At 42.2% G+C, this 13,064-nt stretch overlaps 1 protein-coding gene across 8 annotated transcripts in view; it reads right to left on the reverse strand.

Moving 5' to 3' along the window:
• Positions 1-1,396: 1,396 nt before the first annotated feature.
• The window catches only part of setd5 (SET domain containing 5), a 47,856-nt gene continuing 36,188 nt past the window's right edge, over positions 1,397-13,064 (reverse strand). For 6 of the 8 annotated variants that reach the window (XM_088082859.1, XM_088082854.1, XM_088082889.1 and 3 more), the window contains 7 exons: positions 12,781-12,837; positions 12,146-12,631; positions 11,653-11,745; positions 7,468-7,751; positions 5,703-5,824; positions 5,152-5,240; positions 1,397-3,991 (listed from right to left, as the gene is read on the reverse strand). In XM_088082859.1, the coding sequence (XP_087938985.1) occupies positions 3,419-3,991; positions 5,152-5,240; positions 5,703-5,824; positions 7,468-7,751; positions 11,653-11,745; positions 12,146-12,631; positions 12,781-12,837 (1,704 nt within the window). In that variant the 3' untranslated portion in view covers positions 1,397-3,418. The remainder of the gene's footprint in view (positions 3,992-5,151; positions 5,241-5,702; positions 5,825-7,467; positions 7,752-11,652; positions 11,746-12,145; positions 12,632-12,780; positions 12,838-13,064) is intronic. The other 2 variants (XM_042498398.2, XM_042498384.2) reach the window with 1 other exon arrangement.

Below are 13,064 nucleotides of genomic sequence, written 5' to 3' on the forward strand. Positions count from 1 at the left end.
TAAAAATATTAACACAATTCTGTTTTTGATCAATAAGTAATGTAGATAAAATGACAAGTGGGTCAAGGCAAGTTTTTAAACAAGTACAACTGTCTGATAAGTTTTTAAGCGTGCATCACTTTACTGTAATGCAACCTTTAAAATCAGGGAAAGAACAATCCATATCACGATGTAACAATATCCAATATCTAAGAAATAGTATCATATCTCGATATGATATAATATCTTATTATTGCCTAGCCCTACATATAGTTTTTCACCTTAGAAGCTCTCAAGGGCTAAGATGCTTTATGAGCTTTTATCTTTACCAGGACCTAATCCTAACTTTAAATTCTAAATAATGTCAAAATTCTGAGAATTTTCTTAGAATTTCATCACTAGGAGCAACTCTCCTGACCGTGGTGATAGCTGTGCTGATGCTGCGACCCTGCCTTTGGTTGTGCTCGTGCTGTGGCTGTACTGATACTGTGCCCCTCGCTCGCCCTGATCGTGGTCTGGTCCTGGTTGCGCCGATGCTGTGATCTTGCCTTTGGACAGCCCCCTTTCACATATGCATGAGACTGTTATCATCTCTATCAACATCATCATAGAGAGCAATTACTAATTTCACACCTACCATTATTGTAATATGACATGCATCTGTTTCTATTATTCTGTGCCCCCCCCCCTCCTCTCCCCCCCTCTCCCCCCCCCTCTTTCTCTTTCCTTTTTGCCACAATTGTATCTCATTTGATATTTATGACATCTATTGCTCGTCTGTCCGTCCTGGAAGAGGGATCCCTCACTATCCTCTACCGCTCTTCCTGAGGTTTCTTCCTCTTTTTTTTCCCCGTTACAGGGGTTCTTTTTGGGGAGTTTTTCCTTGGGTGATGTGAGGGTCTAAGGGCAGAGGGATGTCGTACACTGTAAAGCCCTCTGAGGCAAACCATGTTTTGTGATAATGGGCTCTATAAATAAAACTGACTTGACTTGACTCTTAGTACTAGGAGGATTTGTGAGTGAGGCAGTGGCTTAAAGAATCCACTCTGCAAGTTGAAACCAGTGTGTGGTACAGTGTGTAACCTGTATAGACTCAGTATTTTACAGCCCGGCTCGATTCCAACCTGCAGCCCTTTGCTACGAGTAACCCCTCTATCTTTTCCTTCTTTCCTGTCTACAGCTATGATACAATAAAGGCAAAAAAAGCCCTAAAAAAAATAGACCATAAACCTGAGCTTGGCCATTAAACCGCACATGTACATTACAATACATTTTTCAAAATAAATGAACGCATGTCAAATAGGTTAGATATTTATCACAGTAATGACATTAAAAAGTGACCGAAACGCTTCACGTGAAATACCATCTTCTTCCCCGCTCGGACCGCCATGATGTGCGCAAAACATACAAGTGAGTCCCTCAAATGACAAATCACAATGGTAGTTTTCAAAAGACATTACCATCATGATTATTTTATTATCAAAATGCATTACATCTCTTGCTTCTTAAACCTTTTTGGAGGGGAACAATTGAAATAGTTACTACTATGATCTGTGTAAAAATAAAATAAAAGCAACAGAATGATCTTTACAAAAAACAAAAAAAAAAGAGAATGCAGCATCTGTTTTCTGGAGGAACAGACCCAATGATTAGCTTCCAACCATCTGACACAGTTGGTCACTCAGACCCTAAAACAAAGATCATGCGATAAATTCAGTGTACTATATTTTCTCCATACAAGTCTATATCACATTTCTTTCTATACAAGTACACATAATCATACATATTGTCCTATTGTGTCTTTTAGGCTTTATTTCTTTCATTTTAAGGTGCTGGTTAATTTTGGGTCAATCTGTCAAACATTCATGTAACATGAGTACCCTTCTGTGTGTAGGTGGACTGGGGCGGAGGGGGCAGTGGGTGTAGTGGTGGGTGGGGTCCAGTCTCGTGACCGGGGCCCTCGGTCCTTGAAGTCTTCCACACAAACGCGGCTGGGTTTTTTTTTTTGTTTATTTTTAAACCACATCCAGTCCAAAATAAAAGTCTGAGAGGGAGGAGAGGGCCCTCCTGCTGCCGCCCAGCTGTCAGCTTAACGTCGCTTTGAGGTCCCACTGCGGCGGTCAGGACGACCTGCTCAGTCAGTTTGTGAGGATTGAGAGTGGAAAACAAAAATACAGCATTCTGTGGAAAGGGAAGCAGCTCTCACAAGAGAACGTTAGCAGCTTTTTACCTCGGTTCAATAAACAATCCAAACACTCCTCAGAGATCCCCTCCCCTGGTTTCCCCGCTGTCACACGGAATGCAAGGATTGGTCGGAAAAACGTACACATATATATTAAAGAAATCCTGCAGGATAAAAACAGTTTGAGCTCAGAAATAAAGTTACTCTCCTCTTATTTTGTTCCTGCATCCCATCACCATATGATTAATATGAATTTGGCAAAAAAAATATGGATATAATGACGAGATGAATGCAGCCGTATGTGGGGAACGTAACTGGATTTCAAATTTATTTGAACAAAAAAAAAAAACAAAAAATAAAACAAGAATGCAGCACCATGAATCATAAGATCTGTATGTCAAGTACAATACGTGAGGTCTACAGTGGAGTAGTCCTAATGCGAAATCAAAACAGTCTCCAGTGGGGATGAGAAAACAGAGGAGAACCAAAACAAAACAGAACATTGGAACCAACGGAGAACCTCCAGAGAGAGAGAAAGGGCTGTTTTTTAATGTTTGGTGAGAGAACAGAAGCTGGCAATCATATGGAATGATCCTATCCAGGGAGAGCCCCCCCCCCCCGCCTCTCTAAAGCAGCTGTAGAACGGATGATTAACATGTGGTCTCTGCTTACCCCCCCTTTCCAAATCAAACACTTATTTACTGCAGCACAGACTCGGCCACTCACCAAATCAAAAAAAGTAACAAAAAAATAAAATAAAAATAAAACAACTCTTGCTTTCTTTCAGTTACATCTCAGTATGTATCCAACCCAGGTACCATGGCGACAGGTACGGCTTTTTAGAACTTTGTACAGACATTTGTGTGGAAGTTTTGACTTTCCGACATTATAGAGCCTGTTTGCACGGTCCGGCACATGAGGAAACACTGGGGACAATTTCAAGTTACATGTGATTTTTTCTTTTTTGTGTCATCCAAATCGCTTTTTCCACCGATTCCGTAATGATGTCCAAAGTCAATGATTAGCTTTGTGCAGAATGTGGTAAATTTTTTTCTTCTGAAAATAAAGAAAGAAAAGACAGAAAATAAGAAAAGGAGAAATCCGTAAAGAAGTCCTTGCTCCTCTTAGGTCTGTACATTTCTCCTCCCCAAACTCCCTGTGCTCCATTTCACTGCAGCTGCAGGGGGTCGAGGAGGTACGCAGCTTCATACACACTCACACACACACTCACACGTACACACACACTTGAACAAGGTCCTAAAAGCTTCCTGACTGTGTCCGTACTCCGGGTCCCTGGAGGGGGGAGTGCTGGAACTGACTGAGGCCGGTCCCTCTCTGTGGGTAGTGTGTCGGCGCTGCGGCCGACAGCAGCCTGGAGCCGGCCTGCAGCGCCGCCTGTCCCGGGCTGCCCGACTTCAGGCTGCGAGACGCCTGCTGCTGACTCCCTCTGGAGGCCGGGGCGCCCGAGTCTATTTTAGTCTGCCCGTGGGCTCTGGGTCCCGGGCTGGGAGTCCCTGCCAGGCCACTGCTGTTCAAAAGGCTCGCTTTTAAGTGGCTGCTGCCATAGCTGTGGCCGCCGTCCACGTTACTGCTGCCACTCTGCTGGTGTAGAGAGCCCGCTGGCGGCCTGGAGTCTGACGAGGAGGAGGAGGTGGGGGTGTGACTGGGGTAGGAGGATAGAGGGTGGTCCTGGGACACTCCGGGATGAGAGGTGGGGAGGCGTGGGTAGAAGTTCTGGCCTGATGAGGGACTGTAGGAACCCCGGAATGGAGAGCTGGAGGTTTGCTGGAGGAACGACGGGCTGTCGGTCTGCCGGTGGCTCTCCGATGACTTAACACACACACACACACACACACACACACACACACACACACACACACACACACACACACACACACACACTTTTTAATGTGGTGATAGTGTGAATTTTTAAAAATGTTTTGTTAGTCCTGAGGCTGATGTCTGTCATATATAGCCCTCTTTAAAGACCTGAACTCAGTCCTCCTGAAGTGGACCAGAAAGCAGACTGAGAACAGAAGAAGGACTCAGTTCTTTTTTATGCTCACATTTTCACATCATTTGACAGAGGACTCTCTCTGGTTCACATCAGCTCTGACGGGGTCTCTCTATCTGTCTGTCTGTCTGTCTGTCTGTCTGTCTGTCTGTCTGTCTGGAAGGAGTCAATCATCACATATCAATTTATTCTTTCAATTTGACCGAGTTGCAGACTCACTCCAACTGAACTGCACACACATGAAGCAGGAGGAGAGAGGGGAAGACGCTGGCCTGACGGCCGCAGACAGCGGTGTTCTGCAGTTGCAGTCAAGAAAGGACAAGGGAAGAAACGACAATATACTTGCCCCTTGCTCCCTGATGATCTGAATAAGTCGCTAAATGTGTCTCCTGTTGCTTTTTTTAAAAAAAAACATCGCAGAGAAGGTCTGAAAAGCCACTAAATAGTAATAAAATCGGCACGTAGTAGTCCTCTCTTCCTGTTACTCTGGGACCTTCTATCGTCGTGTTCATTTGGTTTTGGACGTGGAAATGTTTTTTTATTGCACGACATCTGTAACAGTGTCCCCTACATTATAACAGTGAAAAAACACAGATTGCAGGAAAATCTCATCAATGGCAGGGAAAGTGTTAAATGATAAGTATTAATACCATGGGACAAAGCCGTCTGCAGGTATCAACTAACAAGCCTCATTTTCAAACAATTGTTTGTGGCAATAAGAACTATGAATAATCTATTTCACGCTGAAAAATAAACACATTGTTAATAACCAAAAAAAAAAAAAACATTTATAAACCTTTAGTAACAGACTTCTATATCATTTAGCAACAGATTCCGAATCATAATTAGCATCTGAATTTGTGTTGATGTTGAAGGCTAGAAAATTCTCATTCATTTCTAAATCTTGTTCATTAATATCACGGTTAAAAACATATGGTTTAGGAACAAGTGATACAGTGTGTGTTTTGCAGGCTACCTGGTGTGAGTACACAGAGGGACTGTATCTGTGTGGACTCTTCATGGGAGAAGCCATGGACGCTGCCTGCATCTCATATCGATCTGCATCTGAAAGCACAGAGGGGAAGGTCAGCTCCAACACCAGAAATCATTGGTGAGGTTAAAACACAACATATATTGCTCTATGTTGACTTATACCCCTTTCCCACCAAAAATACTGCATGCATTCTGTTTTTTTAAACACGGGTGACCCCATTTAATATAAGCAATTCACTCCATTCCCACTGCCAGTGAACACACCACACAAGTCTTTCTTTCTGTCAGCCTGTGTCTGTGTGTGTGTTGTTTTGTTGGTGTGTCTATGTGATGTCACACACAAGCCAGTGAACAGGTAAACAGTAGACAGCAGCAGGAACAGAGGTCTTTGAGAACTTTTCAGTGGTTTCTTCTCTTTACAGATCTCTGACTTATCCAGTCTCCCTTTCAAACTTGGTGCAGATATATTTGGATTGGTGTTTAAGTGCTGCTTAGGAAGAGACGGAGGGTAATAAGCTTGTAATGTCGTCATACCAGATTCCTTCTCTGTAGAGCCGTCACTCCTCTTGTAAATCCGCTCCATCTTGATGCTTCGTAGCACTCGCTCCAGAACCCCCTGACCTTCCCTTAGACGTTCAACAGTAGTGGGGACCATCCTGGGAAAAACAGAATTTCATAGGTTATCTTCTGATTTTCATCAGGACCAATTTATGAAGACTATCGGACAGCTTTTAAAACATGACTTAAGAACTTCCAGGTGGTATGACACGCATTGAAAAACATATTAACCCTTAGAGCCTGCTTTAATATTACACACACTTATACTGCTCTGCGCACAAAACATTGCTTTACAAAATAAAAATAAAAATAAAATAAATATATTTATATATATATATATATATATATATATATATATATATATATATATATATTACACACACACACACACACACACATTAAATATACATTAATATTATTTCATTATTATTATACATCAATAGTATTTTTAAGGTAAATTTTTTAACAAACATCAGTCCGAATCATAAATATCAAATATTCATTCATTTTTTGTTATGATACATATTTTTTTAGATCTATGTTTATGATCACAACCTGGGATATGTCAATGATTAGCAGCAACATTGACTGTAACAGTACACCTATTAATATTAATACTGGGGCTGCTGTGGCTCAGAAGTAGAGCAGGCCATCCTGAAATTGGAAGGTCAGTGGTTTGATCCCCAGCCAGTCACATGTTTGAAGTATCCTTGGGCAAGATACTGAACCCCATATTGCTCCTGTTGCTGCGTCATCGTGCAAGTGGAGTGTGCATGCGTATGAATGGTTACTGAGTGGCATCTTGTACGGTAGCCTCGACCACCAGCGTGTGAATAGGTGAATGTGACATGTAGTGTGAAAGTGCTTTGAGTGGTCAAAAAGACTAGAAAAGCACTGTACAAGTACAGTCCATTTACCATTTACACCTAGTGGAAATAGCATGTATTTGCTCCATTAGCCAAATATGGTAAAAATGAACATCATCAGTTCAAAAATAGTAAAAAAAAAAAGACTAATTCCATGTTTCTGTACTTTGATGGCTATGGGATCAAAAGTTGCAGTTTGAATGGGTTTCAATGGAGCATTTTTTGCACTCAACAGTTTGAATTTATCAATTTAGTTTCCACAGTGTATTTTAAACTTATTTTATCAGCTGAGCTGGACATTCCAAGATTAAACAAAAATACACAATCTTCATTCCATATGCATGAACACATTATTAAAACATTATTAAACACATTATTAAAATTATGAATGAAAAGTGTTTAAAATGCACCAAACAGTCCCTAAGAGTTGTATTTGAACCATTTAGTGAGGGGAAGGAAAGTAGGAGGAGGAAAGCAGGAAAGTAAATGAGAAAAAGGGTAAAAATAGATAAATAAATCAATGTGTGTGTGTGTGCAGGCATCAGCAGACAGAATGAATAACGCCAAACCAGACTCATCCTGCAAACAGTTACACGATATGTAACTAAACCAAAGCAATTGATGATTTATTTGTTTATTTGTTTTCATTGTCTTTTGTTTGTTTTTCCTCATTTTTATTTTTTTTTTTAAAGCATCTTTTCATTATTGTTGTTGCTTTCTTATTTTTTATCCCATATCCAATCCAATACCATCACTTTGTTGACTTTGTATATGATTATTTGTATGCATTAAATGGTGAATAAAGAGTTTAAAAAAATAAAAAAAAAAAACTATAAACTATAAAACTATTTAAACTATCAATTTTAGCTTCTCACCACTGGTTGTTGCTGTCCTGGCTTCTGGACTGCGCTGCCGAGCCCTGGTGGTCTGGAGGGCTGACCTCCTCTATCTGTGGGATGGAGGAAGAGTGTGCCGAGGAGAAGGAGCTGTGTGGGGAGGCCGGAGGCTGCATTTGCTGATGGCAGTGGGGATGGTGGGAGTCCTGACTGTAGTGGGAGCCAGGCCGGGTGGGGGTGCTGCCCAGAGATGAGCCGCTGACAGCAGGCTCCGAGTCGCGACCGCTGCCCTGCTTCCTCTTTCGGTACTCCAGCAAAGACACCTGAGGCAGCAGAGGGGTCAGAGGTGCTGTCACATACCTGCTGTTTAACAACTGACACACACTCTGATGCGCAGGTTCATACAACCTCATGTCATTCACACTGACGCTCGGCCGCTGACTGAAACACGCAATCATTCACCAAAACTGCACTGAGTGATGGGCAGACCGCATGCACCACACCAGAGAGCACTCACCTGTTAACTGTTTGTTCAATATGACAAAAAGAAAAAAAAACACACCTTCATCACCATGGAAATCACCTCGGACATGAGAATGACACTGTATGTATCTCTAGTTCTGTTCCATTCCATTAACAAACTCGTAGTCATGAGAACGGCTTGTACTGCGGAGCACTGTGTGTGTCCTCGATGCACTGTTAGTAACATACAGCTTTGACGAAAGAGCAAGCAACTGGAAATGCACCACGCCATGATGCAACCACGCTGAAACAACATCTACACAAACACTCACATACACAGAGTTCAAGCACACACACACACAACATATACACACACCTCCACTATTAACGATGAGAATGAGAGCACTCATCCCAGCTTAATGTCATCATGACACAGAGAAAAGCTTGTGGGAGTAGAGGGGGGTATGAGAGAGGCAGGGAGCGGGATGATGAGCACACAGTCAGATACTGACATGGATGGCTCTTGCCTGAATCTAGTGTAATATTACACATAGGGGAGACTGGAGCAGGCAGCTGAGTTAACACAGCGACTGGTAGTTACTACCAAGCACCTGGTGTCCAGCTAAGGCTGGACAATACGGCAAAATATGATCACAAATTATTTTTCCCATATTGGTCGATATCGCTATTAATAAAAATATAGAAGGTGATAATGACTCAAACCAGAAGAAGAAGTAACCAGAGGGTTCATTAGTTCAACTTTAGAATATTAACATATAATATAGAATAACAAACATTTAACTGTGCAAACACGACTTGGTTTAAGGGCTGTCCACGCCAAGAACGAGAACTATACCTGTAACTAAAACTATAACAAGATAGTTTTAGGAATTGTACAATGCCATCAGCAGCAACATGCCCGAGCAACCAGATCGAGTCTTCATGGTCACTGTTAAGTTTAATAAACTTCTCCAACTCCAAACATTTAGCAGGATCAAGGACAAATTTTAATTTATTTTTTTTAAACTTTGTTTAAAAAATTACTAATAAATCTACCCTCTACCTTGTACTGTATAGTTTTAAAAATCACTTCACTTCAAGTGGATGGTGGAGTCCACAAAACAACTATGACTCAGTAAAGTTGTGAACGATGTAATGTGAATCACTCCTAGAGCGCATTCACGAACGATAGACACACAAACGTAGATCCTAACATCTAATTTGGACCACACAATGTTTGTTTTATGTTGAAAAAGATGAATGAAGTTGTGCACTATTTTACTGTTTGCTTTTTTTTTGTTATTCCTGTGACTTTAGTCATCAGTAGTTGATCCGTCTCACTGACTGTAGCAGATTCTGGCCAGTAGATGAAGCTGCTGACTGCTGTCAGGAGAAGAAGATGAAAGAAGAAGTTCCTCCAGTGCTTAAAATATCAGCTTCTTAATATCAGCTGATCTCTTTCATTCAGGATTTAGGAACAACCTTTAACATGCTGTAATCACTCAATCATGCCTACTGACGGCTGTGTGACCCAGTACAGGGCTGCAGATGACACAGAAAAGGAATTTTTCGCTCAGACACTGGCGGGGGTCTCTAAAGTTGGTTTTGTCTTCACTGATGTCCTCTTTTACCATCGCCAGAATGTCAGCAAATTGATGATGACAGCTAGACCTAATAGAGTGTTTGATCCTCCCAACTCCTGCTGTCTTTGAAGGATCTGGTGAACTCATATCCTGGTTATCCTGGTTTTCTATTTGTTACTCCTCAGCCTCCTTGCAGCGTACAGCAGCAGCAGCTCATCTATATCCATTTTTGTGAGTGCATAGTGTGTGCTCTGTGCCACTGTTTACAGAACATTATTGGTCATCAGCGAGAAACTTGAATAAATACAGCTGACTGAGAGAGAAATTGTTGATGTATTTACAGCAATATTAAATAGTTATTAGAGGGAGAATTATGATATATGGAATAAAAAGGATTTTGGGTATCGGCTATCGACCAAACTGTGATTGAATTCCAATGTGATTTCTGTCCTCACATTAAAAGGACTTTGTGATATGACCAGCTGAATCAACACGTTGGTTTAACATTACATTTGGCGGGGGGAAAACTGATGAATCATGTGACTGGGAAAGCCTATTAAGATTCAGAGAGGCATCCACGGAGTGCTCTGGGGATGGCATAATTCTGTGAAACAACGTGAATGTTAGCATCACCCTGGTTTGTCAGTAAGTCTATGGGATTTTTCTATTAGACTTTGGATTACTGCAGAAAATAAGCTCCCTGGTACAAACGTTTATGATACTTTTGAAGCCTAAATGCAATCGCCAGAAGTAAAAAAGCTAACATCAGGCGATAAACAAACTACACTACGGCTGCATGACTACAAGTCACCACCACTGCGAGACTGTAAAGCCACCTTTAGACAAGAATGGCCCTTCTAAAAAGAGAAAAGTCTTTTCTTTGTATATTTAAATAATTCTGCGTTCATATAATAACACTGTGAAAAAAATCCTGGTGTACACGAATCTGCAAAAAACAACCAAAAACGCTGTAGTATGCATGCCAGGCCAGTAGCTGGCAGTGTAACTGTGTTATGACACACCACAGAAGAACACCAGGTGCAAAGATAAAGTGCAGCTGCGCTGTTCTCACAGGATCCTCTCATTGCCAGGTTCAACTATGACAGAAGGGGTGGCATTTTCAAGATTACACTCTGGAACCTGGTTTCAAGTTTGTGTTTTTGGCTCCCCAAAACCCTGTAGCCATGTGAACCTAAGGCAAAACCGCATCACATTTCATGCAAGAATCATTATCATGTGAATGGCCCCTAAAGCTGTGTTCAGCGCAGCTTTGCATTATGACCTTCTATAGTCTCATTTAGCCACTTGTTAACAACTAACAACTTTTTTACGACACAAAAGCTTCATAGTTCACAGTGGGGTATTTTTCACTGACGTATTTTATGACATTGAAAATGTGAAAGTCATTTGAGCTTGTGATAACCACAGGCCTTAATTCAGGCTTGTAACCAAAAACACATTAAATAACCCATTGGCTTTGTGACGGGGGGAACCACGAGTGCTGGAATGCTAACTCACTTCCAGTTTTCAGCGCTCATTTCTGTATTCGTCATGTCCTTAATTTACCTTGAGGCCCGGAACTTTCCCATGGTGCCTTATGGTATTTTTTTGCTGTAAACAACACCTGTAAATATCCAATGTTTAATATTTATTATTTACTATTACATGTTATTATTATTTGATTAACTAATCTATTTTTATTGAAGTCTGTTTGGGTTTTCCACTATGCTGAGATTTTGTTGTGAGGGGTAGGAGGGGTGGGGTTTGTGAGTACCTATCTGCTCACTTTAAATGATTAAAAACCCAATAAAGATAATTTGAAAAAAAAAACAACGCTTGTAAATGACAGCCTTGCTTGTAGCAGAGGTGGATGGAGCATTGATCTGTTTGGAAAGAGCCATGGATGGGATGGAGCAGAGAGACCCCATTGTGACAATTCATGAACCATCGGCCTCTTGTGTTGAAGGCGAATGGATGAACCTTGACACACTTAAATGGATTTGACTGAAATGGCAGAATAACTTAAAACTGCTGCTCAAAACCATAGAGTCAGAATTCAATGTGGGTTTGGAGGAGGGGGCGGAGCTTTCGGAGCATGGGGTGGGTGTTGTATGCAGATGCAAAGAAACAATATTTACATGCACACTTCTAAAGATGTAGTTGTAGGGAGAATATTCACCATATTTTGTACTGGCTTGTATTCACTTCTTACTGCTATAGCCTGGTAATCTGGCTTCCCTGTCAGCAGACTAATGGTATGCTGGTTGGCCCTCTGCCTTGGAAGAAAAGTGGAAGAGAGACTTGGCAAAAAGTGTCAAGGAGCAGCGAGGGGGGAGGAAGGGGACTGAGGGAGAGGAGGGAGGGAGGGAGGAGGGAGGGGGAGGAAGGGTCAAAGCTACAGAGTCGACATCATTTCAGGTAGAAACAGAAAATGGATACATATGTTTTTAGATGCCTGTTGCTTTTGGATTTGATCACCTGACACATAGGAGCCATTGATATATCTAAGACAAAGTCAACGAGCAAAGACAGAGCAAGGGGAGAAGCACATCATGAGGTTTGGCTCTTCAGGTTGCACACTCAAAGTCATTCGTTCTTGAGAAGAACAGATGAAATGCTATCTGATTCAAAACATTTGTCACATTCTCATCATTAAAATGTGGAGAACTTGCCTTCTTCTTTTGTGGTGGGTTGCTGGTGTGAGGAGGTGTGCCACTGTCCGGGTAGCCTCCTCCATAATGAGGCTCGCCGTAGGGTGACATGGAGCCGGCACCCACATCTCCCAGCAGCCCCTGGCCGCTGATGGAACTGTGGAAGGACTCTGCTGGGGAAAAGCCACCTTCTGACTGGGAGAGGTGGCGCTCGGTGGCCACGGGGTTCCCCAAGTTAGCGTTGAGGGGCGAGCAGGTGTATATGAGGTTGAACTCTGTCCTGAAGGCCTGCTCCCTGTTCTGGGAGGTTAGCTCTGACGAGGGACAGGACACTGGGTTAAGGGAACTGGTCCCTACAGATGATGGGCCCTGGGAATCGTGGCCTGAAGGACCACCGGGAAGGGAAAAGTCATCTGAGGTCACAGCCACAGGGCTCTCCAAGCTGGAGGGCAGTGACAGGTCTGGGAACTGAGGCCGAGGGATGTCAAAGTCTGTCTGAAGACACGGCTGAGGGTGGAGAGGGAACAGAGGTTCATAAAAAGACAGGAGGGGAAGAAAAAGTGATTACACAAAGTACAGACACAAGCCAGCAATTGAAAGCATTGAACTGTTTGCATCAGCAATTAGGAGTCAGTGGCAGAGAGATGAGATCGTACCTCGGGAGAGATGGACTCTGGCCGGTGAACAGGAGACGCCTCAGGGGATGATATGTTCTAGAGACAAAAGCAAAAGCAATTAGACACACATGGTGTGTCCCAAATTATAAGCAAATCAAGTTTCACTGGTATGTTGATGTTGAAGTAGTTCTCGTCACGTCTCGTATCTTTAAACCAAAATTAAGAGTTAATCACATCAAGCACCAAAAGGTTTATTTGCGTACAAACAATAACTCTCGTTCCATGATTAACAATGTTCCTCGGATCTAATTTTGAATAATTAC

Source organism: Plectropomus leopardus, chromosome 2 (assembly GCF_026936395.1).
Source record: "Plectropomus leopardus strain MGB_pleo_1.0 chromosome 2, ASM2693639v1, whole genome shotgun sequence".
Lineage (NCBI taxonomy): Eukaryota > Metazoa > Chordata > Actinopteri > Perciformes > Serranidae > Plectropomus > Plectropomus leopardus.